The sequence below is a fragment of the Furipterus horrens genome, unplaced genomic scaffold, assembly GCF_987537825.1.
Source record: "Furipterus horrens unplaced genomic scaffold, mFurHor1.1.pri manual_scaffold_4, whole genome shotgun sequence".
NCBI lineage: Eukaryota > Metazoa > Chordata > Mammalia > Chiroptera > Furipteridae > Furipterus > Furipterus horrens.
Genome location: NW_028327174.1, coordinates 61,914,601 through 61,929,293, shown reverse-complemented (window position 1 = coordinate 61,929,293; position 14,693 = coordinate 61,914,601). Strand labels below are relative to the sequence as shown.

At 37.5% G+C, this 14,693-nt stretch overlaps 1 protein-coding gene across 1 annotated transcript in view; it reads right to left on the bottom strand.

Moving 5' to 3' along the window:
- The window catches only part of SRGAP1 (SLIT-ROBO Rho GTPase activating protein 1), a 276,096-nt gene that overhangs the window by 33,353 nt on the left and 228,050 nt on the right, over positions 1-14,693 (bottom strand). The window contains exons 13-15 of the mRNA XM_090273550.1: positions 13,687-13,747; positions 13,454-13,531; positions 11,213-11,347 (exon numbers count right to left, since the gene is read on the bottom strand). Of these exons, the coding sequence (XP_090129676.1) occupies positions 11,213-11,347; positions 13,454-13,531; positions 13,687-13,747 (274 nt within the window). The remainder of the gene's footprint in view (positions 1-11,212; positions 11,348-13,453; positions 13,532-13,686; positions 13,748-14,693) is intronic.

Here is a 14,693-nt window from a genome sequence, read left to right as displayed (position 1 = left end):
TTAGGTATGATAATGGTACTGTGGCCATGTTGTACATGAAAAAAAAAAAAAAAAAAAAGAAGAGCCCTAGCTGTGTGGCTCCGTGGATTGAGTGCCAGCCTGTGGAACAAAGGGCCACCAGTTTGATTCCCAGTTGGGGCACATGCCTGGGTTGTGGGCTGGGTCCTCAGTTGAGGGTGCTCAAGGACAACCACACATTGATGTTTCTCTCCCTCTTTTTGTCCCTCCCTTCCCTTCTCTCTAAAAATAAGTAAATAAAATATTTATAAAAAAAGAAAAGAGTACTCATTTTCTAGAGATATATACATACAGGTGAAGTGATATGATGTCAGAGGGATGGAGGAAGGGGTATAGGTAGATAAGTTATCCAAGAAATGAAAATTGTCAAAGCTAGGTGACTATTTATGCTAGGGTCCATTATTTTTTTCTGTATCCTTTTGTAAATATTTGAAATTATCATAAAAAAGTCAAAAAGAAGGTTGATTCTGAACACAATGGACAGTACAGTGCTACTTTGGCTTTAAAACAAAGTTGAGTGTGCACACAGATAGGAAAAGAGCAGAAGGAAATGTAACAAAGTGCATCCACACCAGTGATTCTCTTCGGGAAGTGGCATTATGCACAACAGTATTTTCATCTATGTGGTTTTTCATGTATTTTTCAAATATTCTACAATGATCATGTTGGTTTTGTGATAGGTAAGAAAATCACCACCTAAAAATGTTTTCTCATGTCTAGAGCAGTCACCTAAAACTAATAACAAATGATGTAAAACGAAGTGCAAATATTTCATCTGGGCTCTCAGTTCTCAGCCAGGGGAGACGGTAAATTGCTTGAAGAGCTCTTCTAAAGCGAGTCACTTGGACTTCTGCCCTAGGGAATCTCAGAAACACAGTACACAGACATTCTAGAAGCTGTCCAGAAAGGGTGGGCATAGCCATTCACAAAACCATTCACAAGGTAGATGGTTTAAAAAAACAATCAACCCGCAGGTGAGAAACTGAGGTGCTACCAAATTTGTCACTTCAAATTTAGACTGCATTTCAGTTCACCAGGTCTTCAGATAAGCAATTTTTAAAAAGAGATTTGCAGTGAATTGGGAAATGAATAGTGCACATTGAAAGAGAAAGACAGCAAATGCTATGACCAATTGTCTTTTACTATCAATACACACACTGCAAGCTTCCAAGGAATATGGTATTTAGGGACATAAAAATGGCATAATAATAGCTCACCATAAAAAAAAAAAATCTTTCTCCAAACAATCTAAAAATAGGTAAACAAAAAGGAAGAGGTGCTCCAGAGGTTTATGCAAACTCATAGAAAAGATGAAAAGGGAAGATTTTTCAATACAGAATAACTGGCACGTGCAATTACCTTATTAGGGAATGTCAAATGCAATTATGGCAATTTCACGAGAATATGACATCCATAAAAACAATCAATCTCCAAGAGAGCTCTCCGTCCCCTACAACTTCTAAATCTTTGTGCTTCTACCACATACTACCTTACATTATACTTATTTGTAAATATCTTATCTCCCCTACTAGATTTTTAGCCTCTTGAATGCAAAAATCAAGTCTTTGTTTTTGGGGGGTATATATATATTTTTTTTTTCAATATTTTTTTTTCTCTCTCTTTTTTCTTTCTTTCTTTCTTATTCTTTCTTTTCTATCTTTCTTTGTTCCTTTCTTTCTTACCTTTTGGGTTTTTTTGGGGGGGGGTTTGTGGTAAATTTTTTATTTTCTTCTCTTTCTTCTTTTCTTCTATTTTCTTGGGGATTTTTTGGGGGGGTGTTTTTCCTTCACCTCTTCCAATAACAACAAACTTTATCTCTAACGTGTTGCATATAACCTCTCCTTCTCATCCTTTCTCTTTAATCGTTGTTTATTCGTTTGTGTGTCTAGCTTAGCCCCCCTATCACTCTAAATAATATAATATAATTACTATATAAACCCAAATACAATACAATCCCACTTTCTTACTATATTATGTATTTTTCTATCCTTTTCTTCTATTTTTATTAACATACAATGTAAATATTACTAACTGGCTTGCACAGTCTCAAATATTACTAATCTATCACCCCCTCTATCAAAAATTATATTTTTCCTCCCCCAAAAACAACTCTTATCTATTCTTCTTATAGTATAAAAGCTCAAATCTCTTTACATTTATATTAATACGGGCTAGTTGGCTAACGATAGCAGGATAGAGTGGGGGATACTTTTTGAGGGTGTGGGTCTCCTGCCTGGGCTGTGTGTTTATGTCTTTAACAGCATATCCACAAAAGAACTCAAGACAAAGCAGATAGAGTGATTCTCAACCAACTAGCCAGAAGGAAGATCCTATCAAAGAACATCTGAAACATAACCGAACAGCATAAACAAACGACATAAAGGGTAACTCAAGAACATCAGGCTCAGGATATCAAAGAGACTGCACCACTGAAATTCCCAGACCTTCGATAAAGAATATTACACCACAAAGGAGGGAAGTCAAAGCAGACTACCCCCCCCAAAAAAACCCCAAATAAATAAATAAATAAATAAAAACAAAAAGAATCCAACATGGTAAGACGCAAAAATAACCCCTCAATGAAAAGAAAAGAGGAATCCTCAGAAAGAGAGATAGATGAAATAGACATAGCCCAAATGTCAGACATGGAATTCAAAACAATGGTGGTAAAGAAGCTCAATATACTCGACAGCCTTAAAATCAACTATGACAACCTTCAAGGAAGTTACCAACAGCTCCAAGAAAATTACAGGGAACTTGCAGAGAACTACACCAGCATAAAAAAAGACATAGAAATTGTTAACAAGAACCAGGAAGAACTTAAGAATACAATCTCTGAACTGAAAAACACAGTAGAATCAGTCAAAAGCAGACTAAACGAAGCAGAGGATTGGATTAGTGAGTTAGAAGATAATGTAGAGAAAAACTCCCAGACAATACAGCAAAATGAAAAACGATTGAAAAAATATGAACAAGATGTAAGGGAATTACAGGATAGCATTAGGAAAAATAATTTAAGGATCATCGGAATACGAGAAGAAGAAGAAAAGGAACATGGAATTGAAAATCTGATAGGAGAAATAGTGACAGAAAATTTTCTGAACCTGATGAGAGAAAAAGCTATGCAAGTCCAAGAAGCAATGAGAGTTCCAATCAAGAGGAACCCCCAAAAACCCACTCCAAGGCACATCATAGTTAAAATGGCAACATTCCAAGACAAAGAGAGAATCCTAAAAGCAGCAAGAGAAAAGCAGCAAATAACATACAAGGGAGCTCCGATAAGGCTATCAACTGATTTCTCAACAGAAACATTACAAGCCAGAAGGGAATGGTCAAAAATATTTCAAGCAATGAAAAACAAAGGCCTACAACCAAGAATACTCTACCCAGCAAGACTCTCATTCAAAATAGAAGGTGAAATAAGGAGTTTCTCAGACAAAGGAAGACTGAAAGAATACATCTCCACCAAACCAGCATTGCAAGAGATGCTAAAGGGAGTGTTCTAAGAAAAAAGAAGGAAAAAACAAGAGAGGAGAGGAACAGAGGTACAAAGGGAAATGAATAAATACACGTCAATAATAACCTTAAATGTAAATGGATTAAATGCTCCAATTAAAAGACATAGGGTAATGGAATGGATAAGAAAACAGGATCCACATATTTGCTGTCTACAAGAAACACACCTGAAAACAAAAGATTTACACAGACTGAAAGTAAAGGGATATAAAAAAATATTCCAAGCAAACGGACCGGAAAAAAAAGCCGGGGTAGCAGTTCTCATATCAGACAAAATGGATTTCAAAGCAAGGACAATAAAAAGAGACAAAGAAGGACATTTCATAATACTTAAAGGAACAATCCATCAAGAAGATATGACTTCGATAAACATATATGCACCCAACATAGGAGCACCCAAATACATAAAGCAAATACTAGAAGACCACAAAAAGGATATCAACAACAACACACTCATAGTAGGGGACTTCAACACTCCATTATCAACAATAGACAGATCATCAAAGCAAAGAAACACCAAGGATATACAGGCATTGAACAACACACTAAACCACATGGATCTAACTGATATATATAGAACTTTTCACCCCAAAGAAGCAAAATATACATTCTTTTCAAGTGCACATGGGACATTTTCAAAGATAGACCACATGATAGGTCACAAAACAAGCCTCAACAAATTCAAGAAAATTGAAATCATATCAAGCATCTTTTCAGATCACAATGCCTTGAAACTAGAAATCAACCTCAGAAAAAAAAATCAAAGACACCCAAACTCATGGAGATTGAATAACATGCTATTAAATAATGAATGGGTTAACAATGACATCAAAGAAGAAATCAAGAAATTTCTAGAAACTAATGATAATGAGCACACAACAACCCAAAGCCTGTGGGACACAGCAAAAGCAGTCCTGAGAGGGAAGTTTATAGCAATACAGGCATATCTGAAAAGGCTAGAAGAATCTCAAATAAAAAACCTAACCACAATGCTACAAGAACTAGAACAACAACAACAAACAAAACCTAGGGCAAGAAGAAGGAATGAAATCATCAAGATCAGAGCAGAACTGAATGACATAGAGACTAAACAAACAATCCAAAAGATCAACAAAACTAGGAGCTGGTTCTTCGAAAAAATCAACAAAATCGACAAGCCTCTAGCCAGTCTAATCAAGAAAAAAAGAGAGAAGACACAAATAAACAAAATCAGAAATGAAAGAGGAGAAATCACGACTGATACCTCAGAAATACAAATGATAGTTAGAAATTACTTCAGACAACTGTATGACAAGAAATTTGACAATCTAGAAGAAATGGACAAATTTCTAGAAACATACAACCTTCCAAAACTGAATCAAGAAGAAGTGGAAAGTCTCAACAAACCAATAACAAAAAAGGAAATTGAAACAGTAATCCAAAATCTCCCGGCACACAAAAGCCCTGGACCGGATGGCTTCACAGGCGAATTCTACAAAACATTCAGGGAAGAACTAACTCCTATCCTCCTCAAACTGTTCCAAAAAATCCAAGAAGAGGGGAAAATCCCAAACTCTTTCTATGAAGCCAGTATTATCCTAATCCCCAAACCAGGTCAAGACACAACAAAGAAAGAAAACTACAGGTCAATATCACTGATGAACATCGATGCTAAAATCCTCAATAAAATATTGGCAAACAGGATCCAGCAATACATCAAAAAGATCATACATCATGATCAAGTGGGCTTCATTCCAGGGATGCAAGGATGGTTTAATATTCGCAAATCAATAAATATAATACATCACCTAAACAGAATGAAAGACAAAAATCACATGATCATTTCAATAGATGCAGAAAAAGCATTTGATAAAGTACAACACCCATTTATGATGAAAACACTCAACAAAATGGGAATAAAGGGAGCATATCTTAACATAATTAAGGCTATATATGAGAAGCCTGAGGCCAACATCATACTCAATGGACAAAAACTGAAAGCATTCTCCCTGAACTCAGGAACTAGACAAGGTTGTCCACTCTCTCCACTCCTTTTCAACATAGTGTTGGAAGTCCTAGCCACAGCAATCAGACAAGAAAAAGAAATAAAAGGCATCCAAATTGGGAAAGAGGAAGTAAAACTTTCATTATATGCAGATGACGTGATAGTATACCTAGAAAATCCTATAAACTCCACTAAAAGACTACTCGATATAATAAGTGAATTTGGCAAAATCGCAGGGTACAAAATAAATATACAGAAATCTAAGGCATTTCTGTACACCAACAATAAAATAGCAGAGACAGAAACAAAAAAGAAAATACCATTTACTATAGCAACAAGAAAAATAAAGTACCTAGGAGTAAACTTAACCAAAGAGATAAAAGACCTGTACTCTGAAAATTACATAACATTGAAGAAAGAAATTAAGGAAGAAACAAATAAATGGAAGCAAATACCATGTTCTTGGATGGGAAGAATCAACATCATCAAAATGGCCATACTACCCAAAGCAATTTACAGATTCAATGCAATCCCTATTAAAATACCAATGACATATTTCACAGACCTAGAACAAATACTCCATAAATTCATATGGAACTAAAAAAGACCCGAAACAGCAAAAGCAATCTTGAGACAGAAGAACACAGCAGGAGGAATCACAACACCAGATATCAAACAATACTACAAAGCCACTGTAATCAAAACAGTATGGTACTGGCATAAGAACAGACATATAGATCAGTGGAACAGAATAGAGAGTCCAGAAATAAAGCCAGGCCTCTATGGTCAACTAATCTTTGATAAAGGAGGAAGGAACATAAAATGGAGTGAGAAGAGCCTCTTTAACAAATGGTGCTGGGAGAACTGGATAGGGACCTGCAAAAAAATGAAACTAGACCACCAACTTACACCACACACAAGAATAAACTCAAGATGGATCAAAGACTTAAATGTAAGCCGTGACACCATAAAAGTCCTAGAGGAAAACATAGGCAAGAAAATATCAGATATCTCACGTAACAGTCTCTTCATGGATACATCTCCTAAAGCAAGAGAAATAAAGGAAAAAATAAATAAATGGGATTACATCAAACTGAAGAGTTTCTGCTCAGCAAAAGAAAACATCAGCAAGATGAAAAGGAAACCAACCATATGGGAAAACATATTTGCCAATGACATCACAGACAGGGGACTGATTTCCAAAATATATAAAGAGCTGATACGACTCAACATCAAGAAAACAAACAACACAATTAAAAAATGGGCAAGGGACCTGAACAAACACTTCTCCAAAGAGGACATACAGAAGGTCCATAGACACATGAAAAAATGCTCAACATCATTAGCCATCAGGGAGATGCAAATAAAAACCACAATGAGATACCATTTTACACCAGTCAGAATGGCCATCATCAACAAATCAACAAGCAACAAGTGCTGGCGAGGATGTGGAGAAACGGGAACCCTACTGCACTGTTGGTGGGAATGCAGACTGGTGCAGCCACTATGGAGAACAGTATGGAATTACCTCAAAAGATTAAAAATGGAACTGCCTTTTGAACCAGCGACTCCACTACTAGGATTATACCCGAAGAATCTTGAAACACCAATTCAAAAGAACTTATGCACTCCTATGTTCATTGCAGCACTGTTTACAATAGCTAAGTGCTGGAAACAACCTAAGTGCCCATCTGTAGATGAGTGGATCAAAAAACTGTGGTACATTTACACAATGGAATACTATGCAGCAGAAAGAAAGAAGGAACTGCTGCCATTTGCAACAACACGGATGGAACTAGAGAGAATTATGCTTAGTGAAATAAGCCAGGCAAAGAAAGAAAAATACCATATGATATCACCTAATACAGGAAACTAAAGAACAACACAAACAAAGGAACTAAATAGAACAAAGAGCAGAATAGCAGTCAATAGGGGGGAAGGGAGAGAGAGAGAAGGGGGATAAGTAAGGGAAGGGATTAGTCAAAGAACCCGTATAAAAGACTCATGGACATGGACAACAGGGAGGGATATGATTGAGGGAGAGGGGGTGGGTTGGGTGGGGGAGAGAAATTAGGGGAAAAGGGGACAACTGTGATTGAAAAACCAAAATTAAAAAAAAAAAAAATCAAGTCTTTGGATCTCTAGGAAGTTTTTCACATTATAGGCAATTAATCAATCATTCAAATCATCAAAAGTATGTAATATGATGAGTCAATATAATGATGGACATATTATACTATTCTCAAAGATTTTATTGAAAATCCAGGAAAACTACAGATACAGCAAGGTCACATCAATAAGAAAAGATGCTTACCTAGAGATAAGTCAGAAATAGTCAGAAAGTCCCTCTTTTTAAGAGATTTGATTTTGGAAGAAAGGAGCTTGTTATATATAGTGCCATCACATGTTCTTGAAACTATACTATTCTGCAAAACTGTGTACTAAAAATAACAGAACTTATGGGTAAAAGTAGGGTTGGGACAGATTGCTTAACATCTATGAAAGTTTGCAACTACAGCACTAACAAAAACATTAACAATACTAAAATTAATAGCGCAGTTAAATCTCTACTGGTGTGTGCACCTAGCAACCTTATCAACCTCAACCCCCAGGGCTTCTGCTTTTTTTGAGATGAAGGTCCTGAAGGGTTTTTGTTTCCAATGGAGACTACTTTCATAAAATTTAACCCTAGGATTATTAATCTATTGATTTTCATTAATTACCTCCATTGTTTTTAGTTAACACAGGGGTACATGTCTTTGCATCTCCTTCGTTTGCATTTGCAGCATTTCATGTAAGGCACTGTGTGCAAGACAGAAAGATATTTCTGGAGATTTCCCATTTTTTCCTCATGTCTTCATAGTTTGCTAAGCATAACTCTTTAATTGTGGGAAACTTGTCTTTGATTGTTACAAAACATTTAATATGCTGGGCAAAGTCATGCTGGAACCAGCACAACTTTTGGATTATACTAACATCGTTTCCAAATGCATGAAGTGATTATGTTAATGTTTAGCATAACAAACCAGCAAGTGGCTAACCCAGGTATTGGCATATGTGACCCTAGTTTATAGTAGAAGTAGTTGTAATAGTTGTAATGATGACAGCTAGTAACACTTATTGAGGCTTACTATGTGCCAGGCATGGCTTGTCTCATTTATTCTTCACATAGACTCTATGGAGTAGATAAAGAAACAGATATTTAATAATATATAAACAGATATTAATCTCTGTCCAAGGTTACAAAGCTGATAAGTAGTAAAGCTAGAATTTGAACCTAGACATTTCTAACTCACTGGCTTCAGCTTTTAATAACCACAATGAAATAATATTTCTCATCCAATGAAATTGAAATAATTTTACAATAGTAACTGAAAATGTAGCTCGATATTCTTTACCCAACTGGCACATATATAAACGATATGATGTATGTACCTAGAAAACCTCTAAGCATTGTAGAGTGGTTATTATTTTTCCAGATTTCAGCTTTCTGGCTGGGATGTGAGGGAAATCTTTGGACATGGCCAAAGGAGAATTCCAGAAGTGTGACACCTCCTTTTCAGTCCTTTCCAGCTGGGTCAGAGGCCCACTGAGATGACTCAGACTACGCAAGGGCCTTGGAATGGACACACAGACACACTTCTGAACTCCACACAGGACATCAGACTGTAGGGGCGGGGGTGAAGGTAATCATGACAGGGGAATTCATACCCAACGAAAACCAGGATTTTAGGTATGGATGCCAACAAAGGAATTTTGGTGGAATTTTGACTCTTCATTTCATTTACATTTGATTTAACAACTATGAGTTATGCACTTACTATGTGCCTGGAATTTAACTATGCCAAGCGTGGAAATTACAAAACTGAATAATCCATCAAGACCCCCACAGGCCTATGGAGCTCAATTACAGGTGTTTCATTGAATAAACTGCTGGGCACTTTTCTTGGCAGGAGCTTTATACGTATTAACTCATTTAATTCTCACATCTCTATTGATATGTGACCTAATATTCTCCCTGTTTTATAGCTGATGAAACTGAGGTGCAGAGAGATTAAGAAACTTGCCTAAAGTCACACAGCTAGTGAGCAATTTGGACCTAGGACTTCTTTCTGGGCTGCTGGAGTCCAGAGCCTATATTCTTAACCTTTTCCCTGAACTCTCACTAGTAAGGGGCAACAGTGGGGTTTAAAAAACTGCCGTAGGGTGGTAAGAAAAACTACAGACAGAGGTACACAGTGGAACGTTACTAGAGTGGAAAATAACTAATTCTGCTTCGGGGAGGATGGTATTCTGCGGGCAGCAGTTCATAGACTAGAATTCTTCCTCTGTCTGATCTCTTCACTTCTGGGCATTCGTCTCCTGCCACCCCTTCCCCGTTTACTCTCTATTTGAACAACAGCAAACTGCAAGCATAACCTTTCCCACCTCCATGCCTTTGCCTGTGCTGTTTCATCTGCTGCAGACCTCGTAGCAGACGTCAAATGGCTGCAGATGAAACAGTGCAGGCCGGGGCGTGGAGGTGGGAGATGGCTCGGCATGCCTGCTATTTGCCGTGGCTGAACTATAACGTACACAGGGCAGGATGGCAGGAGGAAAAGGCACAGAAGGCAGAGGAAGAATTCTGTTCTATGAACTGTCCCTACTAAGATTATTTTTAGGTGGGAATATTGAAATAGGTTTTAAACAGGAAATTGGGGGAGTGATATAACCCAATTGGTCTTTCCAAATCCAGCTGCAGTATGAACCATGGAATGATGTGGAGGTGGGGAGCTAGTGCACAACCTAGACGCAGGAGACCGAACACCAGCTTCAGGGAGAAAATGATGGTGAGAATGGGGAAGGAGGGCTGAGGAGAGAGATTTTTTTGAGGCAGAGTCAATAGTACTTGTTGATTAGGTGTGAAGTTGGAAGGCTGGGGTAGGAGGTTTCCTTATTAGAATAAAGCTCGATTCTTGAGAAAGCCCTCACTATGTGACATACATCAGCTTTAGACCCTTGCCTGGGAAAATGGACTTAAAGGGGCACTGCATTTTTAGATGTATGGAACGAAATTGCTGTTCATACCTAATTCCAGATATTCTTTCCACCTTCCCTCCTGTAGTGTCTAAAGCCCCCACTGAAGAAAACAGCAATGCTTCATTCCACCGATGATTATTGGTTTCATAATATATCATTCACAGTCCCGCTGCAACTCTGCCTATTAGCTGGGGATGCCCACTGACAAATAATTACCACCTGGTGTTTCTGCTCTGTAAGAATAATCATTTATCTCAGTTTACCTTATTTCTTTAAGTAACATTCAAGATGGATAAATTACCCCATTCCTAAGATTGGTAGAGAAAACCAGAACCAAAAGCCAAAAAGATGTTATATTTCCATGCTTATAACTTCCTCCTCTCCCTTGGCTGGTTGGCACCTGCCTTTCTGCTTTATTCCAGACACTACGTGGGAAGCTCTTGGGCTTTAGGGAGCCTGAACAAGTTTAGGAGCAAAGCCCACTCAGCTAAGGCGAGGCCACAGCTGGGAGGATGACTCACGCTGGATCCAGAAAGAAAACAAATGGTCTCAGAAATGTGGTGGTGAGGGGGTGACGGTGGGGGAGGGGAGGCTAAGTGGACACTGCCTTTTCCAGGAAAACTGGTTAGTGAAACAATTCTGGTGGGAAAAGACTAAAAAATAAAGTCCACTTACTGATACAAGAAATCAGATCATTAAATCTTTCCTTAGGAAAGAGGGGGTTTTCCAGCCCACGGAAATAGAGCTTCAGAACGCCAGCAACTGAGTTAATATCATGGTTACTCTGGTCATCAGCCAAAGGGTTCTCACCTAAAAAAAAAAAAAAAATTATATGCACCGTTTCTTTTTCTCTCGCTGAACAAAATATGTTTCTACACACACACACACACACACACACACACACACATTTCTATATATATGTATCTTTTAATTATACTTTATAAAAGATTATATGGTACTAAAATTAAAATAATTGGCTTATATATACCACCCCATGATTAACTTAAAATAGTTGACTAAAATAAAGCTTTTTAAAATCTTATGCTACCAAATAATCCCTTACAAGTTACCAAAATCTTAAAATAAAATATTGTGGGATTTAAAATTTTACCCAGCTTTTTTTTTTTTTTAAGCTAAAATCAGTAATCTTAGTTTGACACTAATTCAAATACTACACTGTGTTTTTTAACCTACTGGGAAAAAGAGATAATATAGGTCTGTCTGGGTGTTCTATATAGATTAGCAAAATGTATCAGAAATATTATAGGCTTCACCTGATTGTGAACACCTACAATTAAATTAGCAAGTATTTCCCCAAGTGGCAAGGCAGTGTTCACAGCATATTTGAAAGCTACCTTCAGCAGTGGAAGATTCTGAAATCAGACAGGGGAATTTGAAAATGCACCCTTAACTGTACCAGGGAATTTGTACAGAAAGTGGAAATTTTAAAAACATATCACAAATATGGAATTTTATTATTTCTTTATGATAAGCAGTTTTAAAATAACAGGTAAGTGGCCTGGCTAGTCCACCTCCCTGAGAAATTGAGATAAAATCCTTAAGTTCAACATAATATTATGTAGCCTTAAATCAAACTGCATTTTTTATTCACAAGACTGCTCTTCTCTTCTAAAGTTCACAAAAACTGTACACTGCTAATTAAGTTTTGTAGTTTTTTTTTTTTGTTTGTTTGTTTGTTTGCCTCTTGGGGCAGTTTATTTTCAAGGACATGTTTGTTCCCTTTTCTTTGCTTGTAGGGTGGGAAATCATTAAACACAAATTTACCAAAATATTTTTTTTCCCCTCAATGTGATAAAACTTCATCCAAAGGGATCACAAACAAATAACAAATATCAGGGGAATTTCCAAGGAAAAGTAATAATGCCTGTGGCGGCTGGCACGGGAACTGAGGCTTTACAACATTTCAGCTTATCCTGAATGTGGTCAGTGTCAGAGCCTTGGAACACTTAGCTGCTGACAGGGAAGGCCTCTCTGCTCTACACATCATATCAGTCTGAGAATTTGGAACAGGAAAACAATCTGGCTCCAAGTTTACTCCTCAACAAGGTTTCAAAATTTCAAGAGCTCCCTGTCAAGCCTGGGCCAGGGGAAATGGGACCAAGAGAGGGAGAAAGCAGCCCTGTCTCCATGCCATGATGCCTCTCCAACTGCATTCTCCTCTTGACTTCCATGCAAGGGAAGGAAGTGCAGATACATCTACATCATTATAATTGGGGAGCATTAATAACTAAGAGCTATCACTAAAGAGTTAGGTATTTTCATGGATCATACCAAATCCTCATCCCAATCCTGGAATTTTGCAGATGAGGACATTGAAGCCAAAGTAAGAGATGAGTAACTTGACCCAAATCACACGATTAGTAAAGGGAAGAGTCTGACTGGATTCTATAGGTCTGCCTGACTCAGAAGTGTATGGTTTTGCTCATCATAATATGCTAATTAACAGTTTGGTAGGACTTCCATGACAGCCAATTGTGAACAAGAGTAAGGTACCACCTGGTCACAGGGAAGGAGTGTGGGCATGGACCAAGGGGAAGGAAAGACTTCCTAACAAAGGAAATAGACATGAAGCTGGGAGGAGTTGCCTGAAACACCTGCTCTCTAGGCCCAGAGCTGTTCTTGCCACTCTTCTGGGACCCTTCTTGTGCCACCTGAGATTGATCGCTGCCATTTCTTACCCAGGACACAAACCTTGTATGCTGTACTTGATAACAAAGCCATGTGATTTTGGCTTCATTTCTCAACTAGTCTAAATAGATTCTTACCTCAATATCCAAAATAAAATAAACACAAAAAGAAAGGTTTTGAAGATATACAGAATGAGTATGCCACTTCACTATACAGAAAATGATGACTTTTTACACGACTTGCTTAAAGGTATAGACATGCAATTACCTCTCTCAAATGAATTTTTAATGTCACTGACTTCCACCTGGGAACCAGAGACTCTGAAAATCCCCTGATGCTGAAGACCTAAGGAGAACAGAAGGAGAAGAGGGTGAGAGATCCCATTACATCCTCTAGGTACCCTCTTTCTCAAGAATTAAATGTTAAATGGAAAGGCACATTTACTGAAATATTCCTAGTGAGTATTTATTAAAATAAGCATTCCGCAGTTTATGGCTTACCATAGAGATTGATGAACCGAATACAGCTTTCCACAATGAGGGGGATAATCTGTCCTGAGTCCTGGGTAAAGAGACAGAAGCCAGTTAACTGCAGGGGAGAGGCATAAATCACAGCTAATAATAAAGCTCATGGTTTAACTACATGGACTGCATGGCATTGTTCATCTTTCAGGTGACTGTTTCCAAATATACCCCTCCCCCCATATTCCACAAGGGCCAAATATAAAATTATATTTAACCAAAGCTATATTTCAGTTCTGGAGCAAACCAAATTAAATAGATTTAAGACAATCCTGATTCAACTTAGCTCCGCTGTGCCTATCTGCCTAGAGATGGCAAAGCTAATCATCTCTTCTACTTAAATTTAGGCGTACATACCAAAATGAATATATGAATCACTCATTTTTAAAAGGTTATTTATGAAATTAACCTACTGGACCTAAAAAGAACTGTATATTCTGACCATAGTATCTTAGTCACCGAACACAACCATACAGCCATCTCAGCATCACCTTGATATCCCTGAGAGGTTTGCATGCTTTCAGATGTATGACATGAACATCGCTTTACCGATACTTATAATGTGTAATGTATTTATTTAATTTGCATCAGAACTTATTCATCCTGATAGATTTTTCATTGTTATTTTTTCATGTCTTATGAATTTAAAAAATGGCACAAATGTACATCCCAGGAGATCTCGTTTTCTTTGGAAGGAACATTTTTGCCATTTTCTCCCACATTTAGTAATATAGTCAGAGCACTATACTGAGCAAATGTGAATACCAGAAATGCTTAAAAACATGTAAACGATGACAATCAAGACAAAGGGGCTGTGGAGGTCACAGTTAAATATATACAATGCCATGCACTCCGTGTAGTTAAAGAAGGTTACTGATGAGGGAGTTATTTTTCATGTACTTTTAGATTCTGCTCTTTCAGAAATTAGATTTTAAAGGAAACATGGAGGTTCGAAACAATTAGCTGACCTTAGGTACTAATTCATG